Below are 9,885 nucleotides of genomic sequence, written 5' to 3'. Positions count from 1 at the left end.
TCATGTATTTACACTAAAACAAGCATAGCGTTGCACAAATATCTGAATAACCTCAACAAATATGAACAACCTGAAATGTCTTAATAGAAGTTTGTGCAATTTTAACAATATTCCACTTGTTACTAAATGTTTTGTGTATTTGTAGATCCACTGTGATCTGTAAGTTCTAATGTACATGTGTAAATGATAAACTAAAGCATAATATTGTTAAAATTACACATTTTTTTCAGTTAGTTCATATTATTCACATTGTTTGAAAGGATAGTTTGTAGATGCACACATTTTCATAATGTGATTTGACTTTTTTCACTCTAAAACACAGAGAAAAGTTTGGAGTTGACATTATTTATATATTACTATATTATAATTTTACCAGTTCGGCCCACTGCAGATCAAATTTAGCTGAATGTGGCCCCTGAACTAAAATGAGTTTGACACCCCTGCTATAAAGGGTTAAGTCGTGTGTGCATAAATAAAAACAGCTTCAAAAATGTTCCCTCTGGTACCTGCTGTTGAAGGTGCTTCGTGTAACTGTGGTGTATAGTTATTGCCATTCTCTTTATCTCGCCAACCACCCTCCCTTGTTGCTATGGAGATTTCCTATTGTGGCTCCATGGCTGGTGGTGAGCTATGATGACATCATGAGTATTTTAATGATCTTAACGTCAGAGCTATACCTTTCACTGTCATGTTGAGAAATAAAGCTTTAAAGAGGGGAAAGTAATAAAAGGGAAGCAGAGGCAGACAAAGAGTAAGGGTTTTCTTTCATTTTCTGCACTGATAGACACTATGTATTAAGTCTAGAACTACACTGCCACATTTCTAATATCAAAAATCCAATGGGGTTGACCACACAACAGCAAAGAGAGAGTCATTTAGTAAACTGGTGGGATCACTGGAGTAATAAAACACACATGCTCATACACAGCGTGACAGTGGGATGGCAGTAAACCTCTGTTAGAATGTTAATATTTACCTCATTGGCAGTGAGGAGATATGAAGTTTTCCACTGGACTCATACACAGCCCCGGCCATGCGGTTCAGGGAACCGAATGCCAAATGGGCAAAAACATGTTCTCATTGCTTCACACTGGGAATCCCCATTACCGATCTATCATAGCCTCTGATGCTTTTTCCTTGCCAGATAAAACGTCTTTGAATATCTTCCTTGCATTTTTTCCCAGTGTTCACAGCAGATACAGTGTGTTCTTTCTTCCCGTTACTGAGAGGAAACCTTGTTCTGTTTCTCCAGAAGCCTCTTGTTGTGTCCAGCCATCTAAAGACTTCCCAGCAACTTCTAAAGGAATGACATTTGGTAAGTTCGACATGACATTTCCAGTTAAATGCCATTATTTTCTTGACTCACAGTCTTTGTAACGCAATAAAGCATTCATTCATTCATTATCTGAATCCCCTTTATCCTCACTAGGGTCACTTGGAGCCTATCCCAGCTACTTACGGGCAAAGGCGGGGTACACCCTGGACATTTTGCCAGTTCATCGCAGGGCTGAACATATAGAGACAAATAATCACACACCTATGGGCAATTTAGATTAACCAATTAACCTATCAGTGCATGTCTTTGGATTGTGGAAGGAAGCCAGAGTACCCAGAGAGAACCCACGCAGACACGGGGAGAATCAAACCCAGGACCTTCTTGCTGTGAAGCACGAGTGCTATCCACTGAACCACCGTGTCACCCCCCATCAAGGCAGCTTAATGTAAAGTACTTAGTGGCTTTTCTGCGGTGGTATTTAATCACAGGCAGAGTGTTATCTTAATATGTAAAAAATCTGTAGTTTAACATAATCAAAGTGTACTGCATACAGTCACGGAAAAAAATTATTAAACCATCCTTGTTTTCTTCACTTTCTTGTTCATTTTAATGCCTGGTACAACTAAAGGCACATTTGTTTGGACAAATATAATGATAACAACAAAAATAGCTCATAAGAGTTTAATTTAAGAGCTGATATCTATGTTTTCTTGATAATAACCAAAATCACTTAAGTTCTCATATCAATAGCTATGGCATTGTATTGACACAAACAGTGCTTTTAGGCATTCCATGTTTTCTTTTCTGTCTGTTGTAGTCACACGATACACACAGGACTTAGTAGTTGATTGCATAACTATTGTTTTTGATGACTTTTGATGGTCTAATAACTTTTTTCTGCGACAGTACACACACTATACTAAAGGCGATAAGGTTTATGATTGGGACCTGTACTTGTAAAAACAAACAAGTTGCAGCCCTCTGAAAAAACGACAACACAATTCATAATCTCTTTATACGAGTCATGTTTAGGACAGCACAGAATAACACAGAACAAATACTGACATACACAACCTTCCCCTGACAACATTCTGCGCCATCCCAAAAACACACCAGTGCACTCTGGGAAAAGAGTATTGGCTGTTTATATGTGTGTGTGTGTGTGTGTGTGTGTGTGTGTGTGTGTGTCTGCTTTTGTCTATATATGTTTTTGTATTGTTCTCCATGTGCAGGTCAGGGGAATAGCAGCAACCAACACATGTACACATGTGTGTTTCACATATTACTGTAGCAATACAGAGCACACAGATCTAACAAAGGCATATGGCTAACAGTCTTTGATTTGTATCACAGTTTCATATCAGCAAATGGTTGGCCTCAGTTTTTGCCACTTTTGACTTGAAGCAAAAGCTGTTTACTATCCGAGAATGAAAATCAGTCCCCAGAAACATGAATACAGAATGTAGAAATCCTTGTAAATTCCAGAAATGACATGTGCTTTGCAAAATCGCTGGCTGTTTCTTGAAACTGTCCTTTTTGAATTGTATGAAGAAAGCTGTATGGAGAATTGTCAGAGTCTGTAATACGAGTTCTTGCTGAATTATTTTTCTGCCTGAATTGCGTTTAATTCTGTGCTGGTTCCACTCACAGTGCACTAACTCCAGAAGAGAAGTAGTTGTAAAATTGTTGCTACAAAACTAGCGGAATATGTTGCATTTCTGTTTTTCATTCTTGGGATTGCATTTTGCGTTTTGTTGCATTTTCTTTTGCATGGTGATCCACTGGAGGGGAAGAACTGCGAGGCACCACTTGTTAGAGGTTTTAGGACACCGGTCATGAGGAGAAGGGCAGGAGAAGAGAAATCGATCAGAGTTCTGTCTCATTTCTTAACTTTGGTCCGTCTGGCCTCATCGTGAAGACCAGAGTCATTGCATTCCTAAAGGGAGAAAGGGTGACTTAAGGTTAATTTGTAATCTAGCACTGACAGAACCTTTCACATCAATTATGAGCATAGTGTTATTTAACCCAGTCCATATTTACTGTCATTATCAAAAACAGTCTATTTACCCAAATGGGAGCCAGTATAATTGGGGTCATCAGGGGTTTTCAGGAGGTCTGAGCATAAAATGGAACAGCTTACTCCTAAAAGGCAGAGAGGGGAAAGAGTAAAAAGAAAAATGTTAGAGCCACGCAGTGTAGCCAGACTCATCACACAGCTCGGTGCTCTTATTACCAACGCAAAGCTGCTCCTGTCCTCCCTGCTGTCTCATTACTGCTCATGCAAACATCGAATTTTAAATACTGTCAAGAGGACAGGAGAGAATCAGAGACTGTTCTGTAACAAGAAGCTACAAATGTCCCTGCAGCTTCTCATCACCAGCACTATTATTCAACAAACGTACACAAATAAACCTTATGAACATCCTAACTCACTCAGTGCACGTCTGCATGATTGAATCAACCTAATACCTGCACTGTAATATTCAAGACAATGAATCAGGGAGTTGGAAAGAGTCTGTTAAAGAAACAAACATGACCCTTGGCGAAGCTTTGGAGATGCATCTGAAAACGTGGACAGAATACAACATTTTGCATCGTGTTAGTGTTGCTAAGTTTCTGTAAATATAATCAGTTCATTTCAATCTTTATTTAAGGCCTAGATAGCTGGAGAGTTGGTTTGTAACCGAAGGGTCACCGGTTCAATTCCCTGGACTGGCAGAGACTTGTTGGCTGGTGTGCCCTTGAGCAAGGCACCAAACTCCCCCCTTTTGCTCCTAGCATGCAGTGTGTGTGTGATGCATGATCAAGTAATGGGTTAAAGGTAGAAGACAAATTTTGGTGTGTGGTGCATGTTTACATGTGTGACAAACTACTACTGACAAAATAACGATTCTATTCTATTCTATTCTATTCTATTCTATTCTATTCTATTCTATTCTATTCTATTCAGAATATACAGCTTTGTAAATAACTGTCAGACCTTGTGATTGTGCAGAGAAACTAAAATCATCCCTAATATGACTAGTTCATATTGCGTTTTGGGAATATTAATTACTTATAGATTATGTTTGTATGTTATTGAGAGTTCAGTTTCGGTGTGTGGTGCATGTTTGCATGTGTGACAAACTACTACTGACAAAATAAAGATTCTACTCTGTTCTACTCTATTCTATTCTATTCTATTCTATTCTATTCTATTCTACTCTATTCTATTCTATTCTTTCATTCATTCATTTTCTGAACCCACTTTATCCTCACTAGGGTCACGGGGGTCGCTTGGAGCCTATCCCAGCTACATAGGGGCAAAGGCGGGGTACACCCTGGACAAGTCACCAGTTCATCGCAGGGCTCTATTCTATTCTATTCTACTCTATTCTATTCTATTCTATTCTATTCTATTAAGATTCAGAATATACAGCTTTGTAAATAACCGTCAGACCCTGTGATTGTGCAGAGAAACTAAATTTATCCCCTAAATGACTTGTTCATATTGTGTTTTGGGAATATTAAATATTTATAGATTATGTTTGTATGTATTGAGAGTTCAGTTTAATAAAATACGGCTCACTTCTTCTGACATTTTGTAAAAACAAACATGTAGGTTGCTGGTTTTGACTCATGTTTGCTTATAAGAAAATCCTGATGGCTTTATGATTTTCCATCACCTTATCGCAGTATGTGTTAAAGTGAAGGCCTTCTTTTTTTAATGCTGACAATCAAAATAAACTAATTGAAACTGAAATACACAAAATTAATAGTTCAGTCAAAATAATATAACTTTGACAATGATGGCAGTAACAAAATACAAATATAGTAAAACAAAAAGAGATAAAAAATGAGGTAAGTTTCCAGTCAAGCCCAGAGACTGACCTATTTCATTAAATGATTCTTATTTCCTGAATGATACATCCATTTTCTTGGTCATCAATATACATCTTTCTTCTCTCTGAAGGTTTTTTCCCAACCTAAAAAATTAGCTGACTATTTGACCGACGACTCATATTGAGCTTTTCTCTGATAATATATGGAGTCAATGTCAAGGGTCAAAATGGAAAGTAATGGCTAAAGAGGAAATCGTTTGGTGGCACCTCCCACTTGGCCGAGGGCAAGCCAGCTAACAGCAATGCCCTAATTATCAGACATCCATGACTGAGGAGGTTTGTGTAATATCGCTACCACACACAGACACACACACACAGAGGCGGGGAGGCTGAAACTCTGCCACACTAAACGTGATTAGATTCTGCACATGGTTGATTAATAGATTAGTTACCTGTCCTGCTTTTTATAAAATTCCCTTTCCTGTCCTGCCTGTTTCAATTAAAGCAATCTGCAAATGGTCTGGAATGACATTGGACATATATCTTGACATAATTCTGCAGTGGTTGAAAACGCAAGAATGCAGTATATGAAGGTAAGAGTATGCAGAGATAATGCATTACAAAATGAGGGATATAAATTATATGCATTTTGTAACATTCACATTCCCAGATTTTGTCAGATAAATGCCCTGTCTGTAAGAACATTCCTCATTTTTACTGCCAAAGTAATGAAACAGTTCAGAGGCCGTTCATTGCCGACCGTACGGCTCCCTTTGTGTGTCCCTTTGACCGCTGTGTGTCTGTGATATATCAAACACAGAGGTCATAAGGCAGGTACAGCATGAGCCACCTGTTCTCTTAGCAGGACATGTAACCACTGGGGGGCAGCACTGATACACACAGGGTGGGCATGTCTGTATGGTGCCCATAATCATTTCATAGACAAAGTCAGCTGAAGGTGAAAGACAACCTGAAAACACTGCAGGAGAGATCACGCCCATTTGGAAAAAAATAACAACAACAATGACAAAAAAACAACAACAAATTTGTGCATGTAGAACACTAGTGCATGGGTGCAGTTGGTTTTAAACATGACATACTAAAGGAAAGCTGTGATTGACCATAAAACAAATGTTTGATCTGCACCTGCTGAGGTCATGATTTTATTTATTTATTTATTTATTTATTAACATGATGACATTCCTTTGGGAGTCATTCTCTATACTGGAAATCAAGTCAGCAAAATTGGATGTACCTGCATTGACAATACTATAAAACACATAAATATACAAACTGGTTTTCTGAGTAAAGGCAGCTGGATAATTAACAGGCAGACAGGAGCATGACAAGTCTTAGAACTTACCAATTTTTCCAGTGGGAGTACAGCACCCTCTGCTGAGCGCCCGCAGTAGTGCACTCCAGACAGCCGGAGACGTTGTGCTCCCAGTCCATTCATAATTCCACACGCTCTGCCTCTCCATTCGCTCGTCACACCTAAACATTGTGCCTGGTTCGGTTTTTTTTTTTTTTTTTAAATATATATATAGGGGCAGTTCGTAGTGACAATTTGAAACCAGACCTCCTTGCTCCAATTTGTTTTTGTGCAAATATATAGGTCAGTGGACTTGTAGAGCTGGGCGATTCTTGGACTTGGATTTTTACGCACACGAAGCGTGATGACAAAACAGTCTTTTTTAGAGACCCAAGACGAGCTATTTAGATGATAATCTTCAATATAGCTTCCAAGCCATCTGGGAGGTTACTGTGGAAACAAGGGTGCCATGGCAACGGTGACTGGGGTTACCGAGGAAACGACCGTTGCCATGGAGACTGCATCACAGCGGGCTATATTTGAGGCATCCAAAGAGAAGCACACTCCATCTTTGATCGGTGTATGTGTGCGTAAAAGAGCTCTGTGTGTTTCTCCTCTCGCACGTGTGTCTTGCACAGTTAATGAGACACTGACAGTCTGCTGGTCTGTGTGTTTACATGATGCCTTTTTACGCATTAAATAACCTACCAGGACAGTTCATATGAAGGAATTATAGGGTGGGTGTTATTTGTTTAACGACAGTAGCGATTGGACTAGACTTTAACGCACAATAAAGGCATAGCACAGAACGGTCTAATTGAGATAATATATGCTGAACTGTGTTTCAGACATTACATGTGTTTGAACACACACACATAATTAAATGATTCTGAATATTATACATAGGCTATGACTGACGAATCACGACTCATAACGCATGTTAATACAATGTGAGTGTCCTTCGACTATAGTTTACATTTGAAGTCATCTTTCACAGTTAAAAAGCTTCTATTTCTGCCTGTAGTCTGATAGTAGTGATGGCTGTTGCACAGTGCACAACAGGTCTACCTTCCTCAGTCAGATAAGAAAAAAAAAATGGACCTAATACTTTAAGGAGCTCTTTCTCTCCAAGCGCGAATGGAACCAAACAGAATTATGAATTCACTGAGTTGGAAAAATCCTGATTCTTTGAATGGAGCACAAAGCAGCGTCTCTGAACAGACAGGGTTTGCTCTTTCTTTCTTTCTTTCTTTCTTTCTTTCTTTCTTTCTTTCTTTTTTTTATTCTTTTGCTTACTCGTCTGATCTTCTGCTGCTTCCACAATCTGGTGCGTAACGACAGAACCAGCTGTGTGTTGACTTTACACATCACCCCTTCCCTGCGTTCAGGGTTATGACTAAATCTGGCTACACGTCGGTGAAGATCTTTTTGTTTATATTCACACAATTCTGCGAGTTGTTTTGCGCGGTGGTGGGGAAGTTGGGCTGTTGTTTGAACGCGCTGTTTATCCCGTGCTCCTCTATAACCATATACTCGCTCTTACTGAGTGAGGAAGAGGAGCGCGTCTTCCTCAGCTCCTCTGTGTCTGCGAGGGGCTGACAGCTGCCCACGTGTAGGTATTGTGCCTGTTCCTCACCCTCAGTCTCCCTGTGGTAGAAATAGTTGAAATTGGAAACGATGACGGGTACGGGCAGGGCAATGGTCAGGACACCAGCTATGGCGCACAAAGACCCGACAATTTTACCCCCGATTGTCACAGGGTGCATGTCCCCATAACCCACTGTGGTCATAGTGACAACAGCCCACCAGAACGCGTCCGGGATGCTGTTAAAACCCGAATCTGGGTCGTCTGCTTCAGCAAAGTAGACAGCACTGGAAAAGAGGATGACACCGATAAACAGGAAGAAGATAAGCAAACCCAGCTCACGCATACTGGCCTTTAGAGTCTGTCCTAAGATCTGAAGCCCCTTGGAATGACGCGAGAGTTTAAAGATGCGAAACACTCGGACGAGCCGAATTACGCGCAGAATGGCTAAAGACATGGCCTGCTGTCCGTTTCCTTGTCTCTCTGCCAGCTCTGTCCCCAAGGTGATGAAGTATGGAATGATGGCCACGATGTCAATAATGTTCATAATGTTTTTAGAGAACGTGGCTTTACTCGGGCATGCAAAGAAGCGCACCAGCAGCTCAAATGAGAACCAGATGATACACAACGTCTCCACCACAAAGAACGGGTCTGAGAAAGGGCTGACGAGATATGGGAGTGTGCCGTTGATCACAGGCGCAATGGTGATCGGATCCCTGTTGTCGTCCCTGAACTCCGGCAATGTCTCCAAGCAGAAGATGACAATGGAGATGAGAATGACCAGGACTGACACTATCGCTATACCCCGAGCCGGACCCGAGCTCTCCGGGTACTCAAAAAGCAGCCACACCTGTCTTTGAAATTCATTCTCTGGTAACGGGCGCTCCTCCTCCTTTATGAAGCCCTCATCCTCCCTGAACTTCTCCATAGCCTCCTCACCCAGCTCATAGAACCGGATCTCCTCAGAAAAAATATCAATGGGCACGTTAACAGGTCTTCTGATGCGCCCCCCAGACTGGTAGTAGTAGAGAATGGCATCAAAACTGGGCCGGTTCCGATCGAAAAAGTACTCGTTCCTGAGAGGATCAAAGTATCTCATCCTCTTCTTGGGGTCTCCTAGAAGCGTCTCTGGAAATTGAGAGAGGGTCTTGAGTTGGGTCTCAAAGCGTAACCCTGAGATATTGATGACCACCCTCTCGCAGCATTCGTGATCCGGTTCGTAACGGTCCAGAGAGTGGTGGCCCGGGAGAGCCGCCGACTCTTCCAGCATGTTGTCACACGCCACAACCGTCATCACGTCGGCCTCTGTCTCAGTGTATCCGTGGTTCACCAGGTTGTCGCCCCGGGTTTTGGTTACGCTCGGTGGGGGTGATTGCAGGAGGCTGAGGTGGTCATCCATGCGCGGATGAAGACGCATACAGGGGCGGCCGCCTCGCCCCCTGCGCGAACCCCGGTCAACCACAGCCGCCGCCACAGCCTCGTCTCCACCGTCTATCTCACTCCTTTCTTGCGCTTCACTTTCACTCTCTACTGTTGCTGTTCCCGCCCACAGGGAAAGATCTGGGTTTATAAACAGACCTTCCACCCGCCCACCGAGCTCCGGTGCTGGGAACCTTTCTCCGTCCTCCTCCAATCGCAGGACGCACCGATAAACAGAAGAAGCAACAGACGGGCGTCATTCAACACCATCCTTTGGGCGTGCCCGCCTCCCCCTGCCCTTCTCCCCGTCTTAGACACGCGCTCAGGCGAGAGCAATTAGTCTCCTTTTTTTTTTTTTAACAAGGTCATCGCTCACAGATAGGGCATGTTCAAATAGGATACTCAGAATTTTTCCAGGACGCATTGTAATGTTACCTTTTGTTATAGCTTTTCATCCAAGAAATCATGTGCC

General features: G+C 41.8%; 1 protein-coding gene across 1 annotated transcript; it reads right to left on the bottom strand.

The window, feature by feature from the left end:
• Nucleotides 1-2,274: 2,274 nt before the first annotated feature.
• On the bottom strand, nt 2,275-9,548 carry LOC115422691 (potassium voltage-gated channel subfamily A member 3). Its single transcript, XM_030139162.1, has 3 exons — nt 6,461-9,548; nt 3,344-3,418; nt 2,275-3,212 (listed from the first exon to the last, which is right to left on the bottom strand). Exon 1 carries the CDS (start codon nt 9,409-9,411, stop codon nt 7,816-7,818), a length of 1,596 nt encoding a protein of 531 aa, XP_029995022.1. The 5' UTR covers nt 9,412-9,548; the 3' UTR covers nt 2,275-3,212; nt 3,344-3,418; nt 6,461-7,815.
• Nucleotides 9,549-9,885: the final 337 nt, after the last annotated feature.

The sequence above is a fragment of the Sphaeramia orbicularis genome, chromosome 7, assembly GCF_902148855.1.
Source record: "Sphaeramia orbicularis chromosome 7, fSphaOr1.1, whole genome shotgun sequence".
Lineage (NCBI taxonomy): Eukaryota > Metazoa > Chordata > Actinopteri > Kurtiformes > Apogonidae > Sphaeramia > Sphaeramia orbicularis.
Note: the sequence above shows the minus strand (reverse complement) of the source record. Positions and strands in the feature narration are given on the sequence as shown.

Coding starts and splice junctions, on each gene's coding strand:
- LOC115422691 (XM_030139162.1), bottom strand. CDS start 9,411: ATGCGTCTTCATCCGCGCATGGATGACCACCTCAGCCTCCTGCAATCA.